At 34.7% G+C, this 13,828-nt stretch overlaps 3 protein-coding genes across 4 annotated transcripts; 2 read left to right on the top strand and 1 right to left on the bottom strand.

Moving 5' to 3' along the window:
* The first annotated feature begins 166 nt into the window (after positions 1-166).
* LOC149731840 (thiosulfate sulfurtransferase/rhodanese-like domain-containing protein 2) lies at positions 167-2,284 on the top strand. The gene has a single exon (XM_089885148.1). It carries the CDS (start codon positions 825-827, stop codon positions 2,115-2,117), a length of 1,293 nt encoding a protein of 430 aa, XP_089741274.1. The 5' UTR covers positions 167-824; the 3' UTR covers positions 2,118-2,284.
* On the top strand, positions 2,264-9,953 carry LOC149731841 (E3 ubiquitin-protein ligase LRSAM1-like). 2 transcript variants are annotated; one of them, XM_089885118.1, is made up of 18 exons: positions 2,264-2,560; positions 2,932-3,000; positions 3,391-3,475; positions 3,915-4,085; positions 4,373-4,420; positions 4,606-4,712; positions 4,877-4,915; positions 5,120-5,242; positions 5,427-5,514; positions 5,828-5,879; positions 6,291-6,406; positions 6,765-6,952; positions 7,284-7,439; positions 7,668-7,763; positions 8,103-8,201; positions 8,442-8,614; positions 9,001-9,184; positions 9,492-9,953. In XM_089885118.1, exons 1-18 carry the CDS (start codon positions 2,312-2,314, stop codon positions 9,612-9,614), a joined length of 2,166 nt encoding a protein of 721 aa, XP_089741244.1. In that variant the 5' UTR covers positions 2,264-2,311; the 3' UTR covers positions 9,615-9,953. The 2 variants fall into 2 exon arrangements, with proteins under 2 accessions (XP_089741244.1, XP_089741245.1); XM_089885119.1 differs by lacking the exon at positions 4,877-4,915.
* A 245-nt stretch (positions 9,954-10,198) lies between these two features.
* On the bottom strand, positions 10,199-13,778 carry LOC149731842 (hyccin-like). Its single transcript, XM_089885129.1, has 11 exons — positions 13,419-13,778; positions 13,089-13,326; positions 12,716-12,823; positions 12,339-12,478; positions 12,116-12,269; positions 11,785-12,010; positions 11,655-11,712; positions 11,510-11,586; positions 11,363-11,445; positions 10,927-11,119; positions 10,199-10,703 (listed from the first exon to the last, which is right to left on the bottom strand). Exons 1-11 carry the CDS (start codon positions 13,643-13,645, stop codon positions 10,417-10,419), a joined length of 1,791 nt encoding a protein of 596 aa, XP_089741255.1. The 5' UTR covers positions 13,646-13,778; the 3' UTR covers positions 10,199-10,416.
* Positions 13,779-13,828: the final 50 nt, after the last annotated feature.

Raw genomic sequence — 13,828 nt, forward strand, 5'->3', positions numbered from 1 at the left:
TATATAGAAATGCTAGAAAGCAACGCGTCAACTGATGTTGGCAAGCAACAACGTATGTTTCTGATTTTATACCGTATGTGGAGATTAAACAAATACATTTAAAAACGTTATTTTACACTATTCGGTCTCTTTTTGGACTCTATTTGTTTTTTAGCTTACGCTATACTATTTCTATGAGATCACATTGCGTATCTTTTTTTTACGTCGGTGACGTCACGAGTCATGTGATGATCAAAAACAATAATAAATGATAAATCGCGTTGTGTGGGAAGAGTGCTGCCTGTTTAACGACCAACGAATGGTTTGTTTTACTACTTTCCCAGTGCTGTGAGGCCTGCATGACCTTCATTATTATCAAAGGTTTGCATTAACCGTATCTTTGTGCATTCTTTGCTATTTTTAACGTATTCGTTTTTGTTTGAGTTAGGAATTAACGTATAATATAGTTATCGTCTTATCGAGTCACGTACGTCGTATTTATATATAATATACATACATGCATATCATATATGTGTTATCTGAAATTGACTCACTCTATTAAAATAATTGTATTTGCTCAGCTATTTTCGTCTGCATGATTGAACTGTAATTTTAATTACTGTGTTAATTATTGAATAAAAATAAGTATTATTGAATAAAAATAAGTATTATTGAATAAAAATAAGTAATCTTATATTTGTGTATTTTGTTTTAGAATGGTATAGTGAAACAAATATGTTTTGTCCCAATGTTATTCCACAGTAGAGTACTAGAGTCACAAGTTTAAACTGTAGCTTATCTGATGCGTTTTCTTATTTTAGACATTTTAGTTAAGCAAATGCAATATGAAAGTCAAACGTGTTTCTGAAAAATATTTGAATAAAGTTGTCGACAAAATAAAGTTTTCAGAGTTCGTGAAATTACTCTTGGTAGAGGGAGATGGGGAACAAAAATGGCGGTGTTGTCAATTGACTTTCAATAACAGGGGCTCTGCTTATAAGCATGTTTCTGTGTTTCACTTAGATTTAGTGAAGAGTTATTCAGATGAGACTGTGCATTCTAAAGTAGTGAAGCGTGAAGATTGTGATGGCTGCCACGAATCTAATGAGTTTGCAAATGGGGAAACGAAACCTATTGTTAATTATACTTGTACTTGTGATGGAGCATTTGTAGTGTTGTTGTATTATTATTACACAAATCTGCAAGGTGAAACACATAATGTTGAAAGGTGGCAGAGACAAGTATGCACTGAGTTGAAATTAACAGGAAAAATAAGGATTGCTGATGAAGGGATAAATGGAACTGTAGAAGGCTGTGATTGCTCAACTGAGAAATATATGCAGGCAATGCTTAACTACAGTTCCTTTTCCAACATGTTACGCACTGATTTTAAAATGAGCGCAGGCAATGGCTGTTGTTTTGATGACTTAAAAGTTGGTTTTCACTCTGAGCTTTGTACATTGGGTATAACATCACAGGAACTAAAACCAGCAATTGGAAACCATTTAACCCCAGAACAGTTTCACCAAAAACTTAAAGAAATGGAAGAGTTATCTAGCACTGGTGCTAGAGCAGAGCCACTGCTGTTAGACTGTCGCAACTTCTATGAGAGTAAAATAGGATATTTTGATGGTGCTGTCAAGCCTGACCTAAGGAAATTCAGTTACTTTACTGAGTATGTGGACAAAAACCGTGAGCTATTTAATAATCGGGAAATTCTGACGTACTGCACAGGTGGTATTAGATGCGAGAGAGCATCAGCTTATGTTAAGCAAGCTACCAATTGCTCTAATGTGTTTCAATTAAAAGGAGGAATACATAAGTACCTTGAACAGTATCCTGGCAGTGATTTATATAAAGGAAAGCTGTTCGTATTTGATAATAGGTATGGAATTAATATTGGAGATTCTGACAGACCTGCTGTTTCGAACTGTTTCTTCTGTCCTGCTCCATGCGATAAATATAAGCTATGTTCCACTGCAGGTTGCTGTCAGCTGGTTTTGATCTGCCAATATTGTAGAGAGACCGGCATAACCACATGCTGTAACACTTGTGCACAAAATGCCAAACTCAACCAAGTATGTAAACAATGCAGATGTACAGTAACTAGGGAAAGAGCGGCAACAGAAAGTTCATGAGCTAGTTTTGGTGCGAGTTTTTACATAATGATCTTGTTTTAACATTGTTATTTGTGGCAAAGAAAAACATATTGCCAATTATCATTAGTATCATTCTGCTATGTTTGTTGCTAAAATTGGGGCTATCTAATTATCTAATTGTTTTATGTATTTTTTAAAAATTGCAGCGTCTTTTAATAAGTAACTGCTTAGAAATGCCATTGGGCAGATTCGGAAGTAAAAAACAAAGTAAAAATGCCAAACGTCGATTTGAACACCTTATGGTCATGGCCAAGGAGAATCCGGACAGAATCTTTGACTTGAGTGATTGCGAACTACATGAGGTTCCCAACCTTATGTTCTCACAATGTCGTGTATTGCTAACAGAGAGTCTACTGCTACATTCCAATTTATTAAAGTCTCTCAAGCATGGTGGGAAAATGTCATGTCTAACTTCTTTAAGGGTATGTAAGTGAATTGCAATGTTAATGCTATTTGAAAACTCGTTATAGTTCTAATGTAAATTTTATGTATTGTGTTATAGCTATATGTAGGTGATTTCTGATATGTATGTAACTTAATCTGCTTTAGTGATTTAAAACAATGTAGGTTCTGTTGAATTTCTGATATGTATGTAACTTAATCTGCTTTAGTGATTTAAAACAATGTAGGTTCTGTTGAATATGATAAGTTCCTCTTTAAACAATGTGAATTCTGTATGAATATAATAAGTCCCTCTTTTGTTTTGTAACTATACAGTAACATGATCTACATTACAGATGACTATATTATATTTGTTGTAACTTCATATGACACATTGTATGCATTATCGCAGGTGTTGGATTTACACAACAACCGCATTGCTCTACTACCTAAAGACATTGGTGTTCTTAGTAATCTACAGGTAACTTAACTATAACAACTGTCTTTTGGATTCCCAAAGTCGCATGAGTTTGGGAGCATCCATTAGCATAACATTTTTGTATTGGACAAAATCTTGGGTGACCTGGCAAACTGCAGTTACACTTATAGTCGTCAAACATAGGAAACCTCGATAAATACTGTGGCAAATGCATTATACTTGAGTTAAACTACACTCTTGTATAACAGTTCCTGTTTTAGGTTTAAAACTGGAATTTAAAAACGTATGAAGTCACCATTGTTTTCTCCCTTCGAATTGCGATATGTGTAGTGGTATATGTTGAGGATATTATACGGTAATCGTATTATAGGCTATATATAGGTTATAGTTTTTTATATTTCTTATCAGTCACACAACTATATTTAAACACAGGTGTTCAACATAGAAAACAACCGAATAACCGAACTCCCAGATTCTATTGGGGATCTTAAAAAGCTACAGAGTCTTTTAGCTAAAGGTTGGCAGCAAAATAAATTTTACTTAAATAAATTATTCATGATCCGATTCTTAGTGTCCCATGATAATTAAATGGATTACCAATTTAAAAAAAATGTACCTTAACCTTCAATTCAAAAATAGTGTGCATTAAAGTATTGATACACTACTTTTAAATATAAAATAAATCTTTGAATTTTACCTCTGATTTATTTTAGCTTTCTGTGTTATTTGTCTTTAAACCAAAGCAAAACTACGGGTTAATTAACTTTTTCTCTTTGGCTTTAAATGTAAATATGTTTTTAACTGTAAGCGTATTTTAACAACTTTTGTTTTGTTGCTATATCCTATCTTTTCGTTAAAAATATTTTCAACTCTTCGTTACTCTAATCTTAAAGACAAATAAAATTGTTGTTATTATTTTTTTAGTTGCGTAAAACTTTGCATGATATTTTACTCAGATAACCAGCTTAACAGTCTTCCAACCACCATAAGTGGAATGGAGAGTTTACGAACCCTGGACATCAGTGGAACAAACAAAGTTCTCTACCTTCCAAAAACTTTGTGCAAAGTTCGAACCCTGGAAGTTTTTGTGCTTTCCAACCCTGCAGTGATGGAGTATCCTCATTCAAGTAAATAGAGACTAAACTCTAACATCTATGAATTCTATTTAAATAAAAGAATGGCGATGCCATTTAGACGAAATCTATAATACAAAAATTGGTTGGACTTGATTTCTGTCTGTTACATCTTCGTAGCATCAGATTATCTCATTTTCGTAGCACCAGACCTGTATCGTATCCTCTGGGCTAAAGGCTGGCTCGTCATTCATTGTCATAACATTGGCTTTTCTAAAGTTTTCCTTACATTTGAACAATATCCCTCAATGTAATTTTCAGTTCATGTATTGTACTTTCAGTGGTTGCATGTGAAGGACTTGAAGCTATTCAAAAGTTTATCTGTAAAGGTAATTCTATTTTGCCCATAATAAAATCGACATCTTATGAAATGCACTTATATTATAAGCTACTGTTTACTGGAAATATTAACCTTTATCAAACAACATCAACTATGCTCTACTTATATCAACTGTATATTTAAGTTGTCTGATTGTTATGTTTTTATTCCTAAACAACTATCCTCCCCCCACAGATACTGGTATAGAATACATCCCTCCTTCCCACGCAACTTTAAAGGTCCTTGACTCATCTGCCACTACCTCCTCCTCTTCTAAACAAACTGCTGCAGCCAATCTTCAAGTGAGACACATATTACACTAAGATGCTCAACCCCATGTGCTAATGTTGTGTTATATACATATGTATATATATGTGTAATTCATATAGTATAGCTGTACAGTTTTTTTTGCCATTTTATCGTTTATTTGCTGCTTTTTGAGCATGTTGTTTTATTTTCATGTCAGTTGTACCAGAGCAGCATGGACCAATACCAGCGTAGTAAGGTAACGTGCTACTTGTTTCAGCATGTTCATATATGTTGTTACCTGCTTGTTTTAATATTGGTTGTATACATCTCATATATATGGGTGTTGCATGAAAAATAAATTATACACATTTAAAAAAAATCGCTGCAACAAATGGGTAATTACTTGATCATGGTCATGGTTCATGTGTTATCTTCACATGCATATATATATAATATATAGGATGAGAAAATGAAACAGCAACTGGAGATAGAGCGTTCAATAGCAGAACAACAGAGGGAACAAGCTTATCTCACCGCGAAGGCAAAACATGAAAAAGCAAAGGAAAATGCTTTTCTTAAACAGGTTGGACCTTTATGGTGTGGTTTATCCAACGTGCAGTGCAATATACCAGGACTAGATGAATAGTTAGACACACAATTCAACTAAGCAAATGCAACATAATTATTGATATGTTTACTGATTAATCCATGTAGAAAGTTCTAGGTTTTGGTGCCTTTGTATTAAACCATTAACCTAAAACTTGCAGGAACAAGCCGTCTTTGATCGTTCCATCAGTGAACAGCAGAAGAAAACAGAGATAGAGAGACAGGAAATGATGAAAACCTTAACGCAAGGTATATTTTGATTATTAGGGCGCTGGTAATACGTTTTTATGTGGGTGTAATTAGCACAGAATTAGTTAAAAAGGTAATAACAAAACATTACCACTACTACATTTTCATTATTTTCTAGTTTAAATCTATGCACCTTTATTTGTTTATAGAAAACCCATAGTCAATACATTTATTTTATATGTATGATGCAAAATTTTCTATTTCTAATGCTTGCTTGTAAGTTGTAATATAAAATGGTGGCTGTTATTACCCAATTCAGTAGCAGTTGTCACATCCCCAATACCAATCCATACTAATTAGATTAACTTTACAGTGGAGGAGGAAGCATCAAGACTCGTCAACAAACTTGTGAGCATGAACATTGGGTAAGTGGATTGGTAGTTTACTGTGGTTGTACGGTTGATGTTAAATAACAAATACAATCATTTATTGACACTTATTGTTCTCTATTATAACTTGTAATATCCAAAGAACCTTGGCACAATGGTTAGCGTGCTTGCCTCTAGCTCAGACAGTATGGGTTCAAGACTCGATGCTGCCACCATTGTTGGCAATACACTTACAGAAATTGCTTCATCACAGTTTCTAATATGGCCAGTAATACATCAGTAAAATAGAAAAAATTTCCCATAAAGTTACATCAGAAGTTCTGTGAAAACTCTTAAGCGAGCAAGAGGTGTACAAAATAAAACACCCATGGTATAACTTATAACGACCGTCTTTCTGATGTGAAAATAGAGCAAGTTCATTTATCAAGAGCTATTTTTTACCATCAGGGCAAAACAAAGAGAAGAGATGTTGGAAGGAATGGAAAGAGAGAGAATGGAACAAGAAGAAAGGTTTAAAGTCACACAGGAAGATATTGATAAACTGAGGAAAAAGGAAACTCTTGGTGGGTCACGTGTGTGGAGCGGTGTGTTTGGATTTACTTTTTACAAAACACAGTTGCAATTTTTATTGAGTGGCTATCACTAGAAGTCAAACTTGTCTGGGTGTTAGTATGACCATAATATAGAAAAAAGTTGAACTTGTTTTTTTCTTTTTTCTTTTCTTTAAAAAGTTTAACTTTTTTCTGTTATTGATTTAGAGAATTAAAACTTTAGACTAAACAAAAAAAACAATAAAACAACTTTGCAAGTAAATAACTCTTAAAAGATATATTTTTACAGGAAGGGCTTTTAACTTGAATATTACGTTATGCCTAGTATTTCCTAAAGTCGAAATATCAAGCATATTGTTTTTACCAACAGCTGCCATGCAGTCAGTGTTGGCCGACAATGCTCATTATGCGATCGCGATCAAGAAATATCTCGGTGAGCAAGACCATATGACGAGGCAAGCACAACAAACACTCGGTGCTGATAATGAGCTTATTGAACATGAACTGAAACGTCAGCAATGGAACCAAGGGGTTCTGGTTGATCAAATTCTGCATGAGGTGTGTAAACTATGCAATGTTAAACTGGTGAAACTTTTAGTTTATTGTGCAAAAACACAGTAACTGTAAAAAGAAACAATGCTTGGATTTAATTTTTGTCTGTTACGTTTTGTAGCACCAGATCCTAACAGTAAAAAGTTTGGATAAGATTAAACAAACATGTAAGGGTGAGTCTTATATTGTGACATGCTATGCTACCTAGGGCTTGGCTATAGGCTAGAGCGGGCTTGTTTCCAAGTTATAAATAACACCCAAACTTGTACTTTATTTCTCTAACATATCAAATGTAATGAACAAGCTGCATCTGATGTTTAATTGAATATTTTTTCAGGAAAGCCTCCAAAAGGAAGCATTCATAATGTTGAAGTTGCAACATGATGCTGTACAAGCACGTTTAGTGGACCAGATTGGCCAACTCCAGGGTGAATTGATAAGACTCACACAGATAGAAGCACAGAGAAATAAACATAGGATAGACCAGGACAAGGTTGGCAACAAATATTCACCAGTGTGTCTTTACTCTGTAGTAAATGTTTTAATACAATCAAGTTGTAATAAAACTCTATAAATATTTATATTTTACCAATATATATAATTGTTTTTCACCAATGTGTTTTTTGTTAATATTTTTTAGGCCAATTGCTCTGTATTTTGACTATACAAATGTCCATACATTTACATTTTATTGTGTTTAATTGTTTAATTTGTATTTTAGCAAACGTTATCTTTGATACGAAATGAGCTTACCGATCTCCTCATACAATTGCTTAAGGAAAAAGACCATAGAGAAGAAATGGTCAAATCTCGATTGGTAACTGCACACCTTCTTAATCTTTTGTTTAAGTTTATACAGACTAATAAAATAATATTTTTTTCAGTAAATTTTAACATTTAAGGCAATTTCCAGTGGTTCCTTTTGGTTTGTCCGAAGTTAGCAATATAGTAATAAAAAGAAAAAATCCCTAAAAAATAAATGCCTACAAACTTACATTTGTGTGGTAACTCCTAAGCCGGCACGAGGTGTATGAAACAGAACACCTGTGTTATAACGACAGTTGTTCCGGCCACGCGAAGATAAATACCTTTTATTTATTCATTGGGGCGATATATATCTTTGTGTTTTCATAAAAATAATGAAAATCGGCCACAGGTTGAGATGGAACAACAAAGGGAGGACGACCAGGTGGATTTCTGGCTCGTTCAATATCAGAAACTACTTGACACCAAACCGGAAGTTCTGGTGCAAAAGGTATGTCAATGGATGGGTCAAGCTGGTTTATATTTATAACTGAGATCTTAAAACATGCTATTTCATCCTCGTTTAAAAAGTTAAGGGGGCATGACACCCCTATGCACGCCAAACATTACGCTTATAAACCAACAAAAATATTTTTTAAACTAATGAAAATATTTTCTAAACCAACTAAATTTTTTCCAAACCAACCAAATATTTTTTCATCCATCCTCATCTGATACTTGTTTCCTCCAGGAGCATGGAGTTGATCCTCAGATCGTGAGGTTGCTCCAAAGATCGGATGCAGCTCACCATCTTTCTGCGTTTGCTCGTCACCACATTACCATGGATACAATCACCACACTGGATGATGAGAAGTTACGAAGTCTCGGCGTTTTTGAGATTGGATTACGCGAGAATATTTTAAGGTTGTTTAAATATAAAATCATTTAACGTTTTATAAGGTATTATACATATATTGTTAAACGTAGATATCATATTAACCTTGTTTCAAGTTTTGTATAAGGTATCTATGTTTGTCATTTAAATTTTATTTAATATTTTAATTGTTGACATATGTACAGGTTGAATATATTCTGTGGCTGCCAAGTGTATTTTAAGCCTGAACAATTGTAGTTTTGCTGCTTATTCTTTTATCTTTATTTATTTATTAATTTGATTTTTAAAATTGTATTCAAAGACATAAATTAATTCATTATTTTATGAAAAAAAAGTAATAAAACACTTGGTGGCATGACTGCTCTTTTTCACATGTATTTATAAGGTCACAGTTTATTAATATTGTAATTTACAGGGAGATTGAAGAGTTGTATATACAGAGGAAGAAAGTTGATCTTCCCACTTCAGACGAGGAGCATCCACCACCAACTGCTCCCGTTGAACAATCTACATCTCAAGATCCGGATGTTGTTCAACCGACTGCTCCATCAGAATCACAGGAAGAAGAGAATGAATGCGTCGTGTGCCTCGACAGGAATGTAAGATTTTTGTTTCTTTAAATATAAGTAACTACAGTTAGCTTAGCTAGCTTTGGAAATATCTTGTATTTTTTTATCAATATGAAAAGTTTCTGGTATTTAAAAATAACACAATCTTTATTTATATCTTTAAAAAGCGATTTATAGCGAAAATCAGGTTATTTAAAATGATTAGAAAGGAATCATGGAAAAATGTGTGGGAAAGAGTTATTTAAAAAGTGTTATTTAAAAGGCTGTTGCACCCCAATATTTTTAAATGTTTTGGAATCAAATATATTAATCAGCACAAACCTGTTTTTCTCTACAGAGCGACACCATATTCCTCCCATGCGGCCACGTATGTGCGTGTTTCATCTGCTCAACACAACTACAATCTTGCCCCATGTGTCGCAGTGATGTGGCGCAAAAAATAAAGATCTTCCGCAGCTAAGACCTCATGCTGACAACTGTACACTGCTATTAACACATATGGGCCTACTACTATTTACACATGTGTTCATGCTTTTGCATGTTGTCATTGTATCCTTTGTGTTCCAAGTTTGAAATTTTCACGTCAATTTTTATCTTTTTTAAAGTTTTTCAGTGCAAGTACGAACTAATATAAGAAAGTGATTCTATTTCTTCAGCACCAGCAAACTTTTACCTTGGTGTATCATGGTGGAAACAGCAATATTGCAGTGCACTTATTCTTTGCCTTTTTGTTTCATAACCTTCAAACTGCATTAAAACTAATCTATTTCTAACACAATCATTAAAAGTCTTATGTTAATTGTATCTCTATTTACAGTCGTGTAATATAGTGGGGTGGGGAAAGATGGGACACCTTTGCATTTTCTCGTTCCACTTGGCAGTAAACCAAGAACGTTCAAAGAATTATAAAACTCTTCCATAGACCGTTGTAAATTGAAAAACACAATAATGATATTTGGATATTACGTGCTAAAGGTGTCCCGTCTTCCCCCACCCTACTGTATATTAGTTTTGAAAATTCATTGGGCAAAGAACAGTCCAAGATTCATTGCACATTTTACTAGGATTGCATGCACAAAGAGTGATAGTTCCAACAACAAGCATGACTACGGTACAATTTACTATTCAGGAATATAGCACAACATAATAACAGCTACATAGAACACAAAAATGATTTTAGGTCAGTTTATAATAATTTGAACTACATAACAATGCCATCACAGTGAAGATGTAGAATTGGGAACAAAATATTTCATTTAAGGTCACATTTCTGTGGTGATAGAATCCATGTCCTCTTCTCTGGATCTTGCATCTGGAGGCGCAAGAAGAGGATGAGACTCCGTTGCCTTGGTGACCACAATCTCGGGGTTAATCAGTTTTGCTTCCATCCCTTTTTTTGATCCGGATCGTTTAAGATGCGAGAAAAAATCCTTAGAATCAGAGTCTTTGCTTGCTTTGCGAAGAATCTTGACTTTGGATCTCTTGGTTGATACCTTGGGGCTGTCAGTGTCAGTGGTTGGGGTGGTGGTTTTCGAGTCAGCCACGATTACTGTAACGAAGAAACACACATTTTATATTTTTAGATATGTCGAAAATAATTTTTAAGCACTTTCTACAAATAATCAGTTTACAATTGCCAACATGACACCTGAGAGTCAGTTATGATTACTATAATAAAGTAACACATACTGCACAATACTACGAACTATATTTTGTTTTGATGATCAGTTTACAATTGCTAACATGGGATGAATTTGAAACTTAAAACAAACCTTTGAGTGATGTGTCCGATATACTTTCGCTTTTCGTAACCTTTCCATCCTCTTTGTCGCCACCATAAGGATCTTCAATACTCAGTTGTTTGAGCGAGGGAACGCTTGCCGAACTGAAGCGATTCGACTTCGATCGATTCGGTGCATCTCGCAACTCAATTGAGGTGCCTGAAGGACTCCTGGTTCGAACTCTCTGTAACAACATATTACATATGTAAGTAAGCTTGAACACTTATTTCTTTGGGCAAAATTTGGCCGAAATGTCCTTTCTCATAAAAGTACCTCACCCATATGGAACAGAAACACCAATTTCACTACCTAACCCTCCAATAACAGAAACAGGTAGCAAAAACTGTGTTCTCTAAATTTTAGTGGAGAATATTTATTGGTGATGTTGTACTTGAATTATGTTCAAAAAATAGAAGCGCATATTCACCTCATCATCATCATAACTTGTATGCGGCCATTTCTTTGCCTTCTTCTCTGTGTTGGTACTGGTGGCTGGGGTCTTTTTGTCACCTGAGATTAAGGTTGGGTTTACATGTAGATGTTTTATCGTATACACAGTGTAGCTGGTACTTACCACTTGGGTTAGGAATGTTCTTTTTTAACTTTGACTTTAACAGCTTGGATGGAGATACGGAATGCTTGTCTATTTTACTACAAAACGTAATAAAAGTTTAAAAATATGTTGCAAATACCGAAGGGTAAAATTCTTTACTACAAACCTGTTACCATCACTGTCTAATGTGGACTTTTCAGTGGATTCCTTGCTTGGAACTGGATCTACAATATAGAGGGGTCATTTTTCAATGTGACAGGTATATACACAAGGTTGGTGTTGAAATGAATGCATACCATCGCGGTGTAAGCTGTTTGTGAAATCTCCAGAAACTTCTTCACTTGTGTGTCGCCATTTGTGATCTTTGATTGACATGGCAGTCACTGCATGTCTGGAGACAGAACTAGACGAACGGCCAAGGATAGGGGTTAGCTGTGTAGGCAAGCCAAGAGGGGAGTTACTTAGATGCTGCTCATTCTCCTGGTTGGTTGAGTTAATGACAGCATTGCAGAAAAGTCGGATCTAAGAAATTAAAGAAGTAATGCTATTGATTTCATTGTGTAAATAGTTAAGCACTTGGTAAAATATGTGTATTATGAGTGGTAGGGAGATTAGAAATAGATATACCTTTGGACACATCTCATAAGTCCCCCATTTTGAAGCGGCTTCAACAGCATTTACTGCACTCATTCTACATCCATTGTATAAAGCAAAGTATACAGAACGTAGAATGGTAAGCAGGGCGTTTGATTGTATCTGTACACGACGTGTGTCACTGTTCCTGAATTTAAAAATATAAATAGGCTATTACTTAAAATTTCATGAATATCAATCAATGTATTTCTTGTACCTTTCTTCATTTAAAAAGTTGTTATGCCATGGGAACCCTTGGCTTGAAATTTGCATGCATATTTCACAGACTTGCAGCAGTGAAGTGATTGGTAATATTGCCACATAATCAGCATAACATGACATCATCACATTAATAACCTGAAGAGGCAGCGTATGAGACAATATACATATGATAACAAAACAAACAATTGCTAGAAAAATGTGTTCACACTTACAATACACTTGGTGCGACAACATATATATGCATATGATATAATACAGAAGGTGTCCCATCTTTTAATACAACTATACCCTAACACGATTTTAATGGAGGCATAGGTTTCACATCGTGAGATTGACCAAGAAAACAGTTTTAAATTATTCTCAAATTCTCACCTCGCTCCTGTTTTCTGGATAAATGTTTGTGTGTGATGTCATAAGTGGAAGTTTGATAAAAGTTCTTCCATGATTGCCGGAGTTAACGGTGTATTCAGAAAATGGATACTGGGGGGGGGGGAGATGTGTCAATGATTATAAAATGTACCATTAAAATGATTTATAAAAATAAACTGTGTCACTACTGTCACTTGTTTTTTAAGACAAGTTATAGAAAAAGAAGATTGATGATTAGTGCGCTTGTATCTAGCCCAGAGTTCAGGGGTTAGAGGTTTAATGCTGATACCATTATGGGTATATTATGCGTATTTATAACAAGTGTTGTAGCACCACCACCCATGGATAAATAAGTTAGATTCATTCAACCACTCACTGCCATAGGATCATGGTATAGACTTGGGTTTGATAGATTTGGCATTTCCATTTCATAATGTTGTTCGACGTTCTCTTTTTCCACTTCTTCACAAATAAGGTTATAAATAGCAAGGAGACATGTCCCAATTGACTGCTTGCATTTGGCAGCGTTCTCATGGCGTGAACAACAGGACAGTAGGTATCCACCAACCAGGGCTGGGAAGAAGCTCACTGCATGAGTTTTTAACTCCGAGACCCTGGCAATAGAATATCGTTAACTTAACTGTAAAATTGACAATGATTTGTAACATTTTTTACTTTCGACAATTGTATTTATAAATTTTTTTACCCGCTTCGGTAGAATTCAAAAAGTTGGTGTGTTGCTGGTTGGATAAGTTCGACTAGTGTATCATTTTGAAAAGCTGAGACAGCGAATTTAAATGAAACAAGAACCGCATCTTTTTCGTGGACCTTTTTAGCGTACGTAATAATCGCTGTATCGGGCAAACTTTTGAATTCCGACAACCACTCTTTTAAAACTTGCTCGTGCTGAGCTTTTGTGAAACTCGTGCACATCCTGACTTTTTAAGTGAACTAAACTGTTTCATAAATTTAAAGTGAAAAATTTATGCTGATATTAATAAAATACGTTAAAGATTTCTGTTATCATGCATTTATGTTTTGCTTTTTGCTTGAGTGAGCACAACGTCATGTGAGTTCAAAACATGTTGTCAACACTTTAAAAATACAAAATTTGTG

The sequence above is a fragment of the Ciona robusta genome, chromosome 9 (assembly GCF_009617815.1).
Source record: "Ciona robusta chromosome 9, ASM961781v2".
Classification (NCBI taxonomy): Eukaryota; Metazoa; Chordata; class Ascidiacea; order Phlebobranchia; family Cionidae; genus Ciona; species Ciona robusta.

Coding starts and splice junctions, on each gene's coding strand:
- LOC149731840 (XM_089885148.1), top strand. CDS start 825: ATGAAAGTCAAACGTGTTTCTGAAAAATATTTGAATAAAGTTGTCGAC.
- LOC149731841 (XM_089885118.1), top strand. CDS start 2,312: ATGCCATTGGGCAGATTCGGAAGTAAAAAACAAAGTAAAAATGCCAAA. Junction 4,421..4,605: donor TCAAAAGTTTATCTGTAAAG/GTAATTCTATTT, acceptor CTCCCCCCACAG/ATACTGGTATAGAATACATC. Junction 4,916..5,119: donor ACCAATACCAGCGTAGTAAG/GTAACGTGCTAC, acceptor TATAATATATAG/GATGAGAAAATGAAACAGCA.
- LOC149731842 (XM_089885129.1), bottom strand. CDS start 13,645: ATGTGCACGAGTTTCACAAAAGCTCAGCACGAGCAAGTTTTAAAAGAG. Junction 12,824..13,088: donor TATACCATGATCCTATGGCA/GTGAGTGGTTGA, acceptor CCCCCCCCCCAG/TATCCATTTTCTGAATACAC. Junction 11,713..11,784: donor AAACAGCTTACACCGCGATG/GTATGCATTCAT, acceptor TCTATATTGTAG/ATCCAGTTCCAAGCAAGGAA.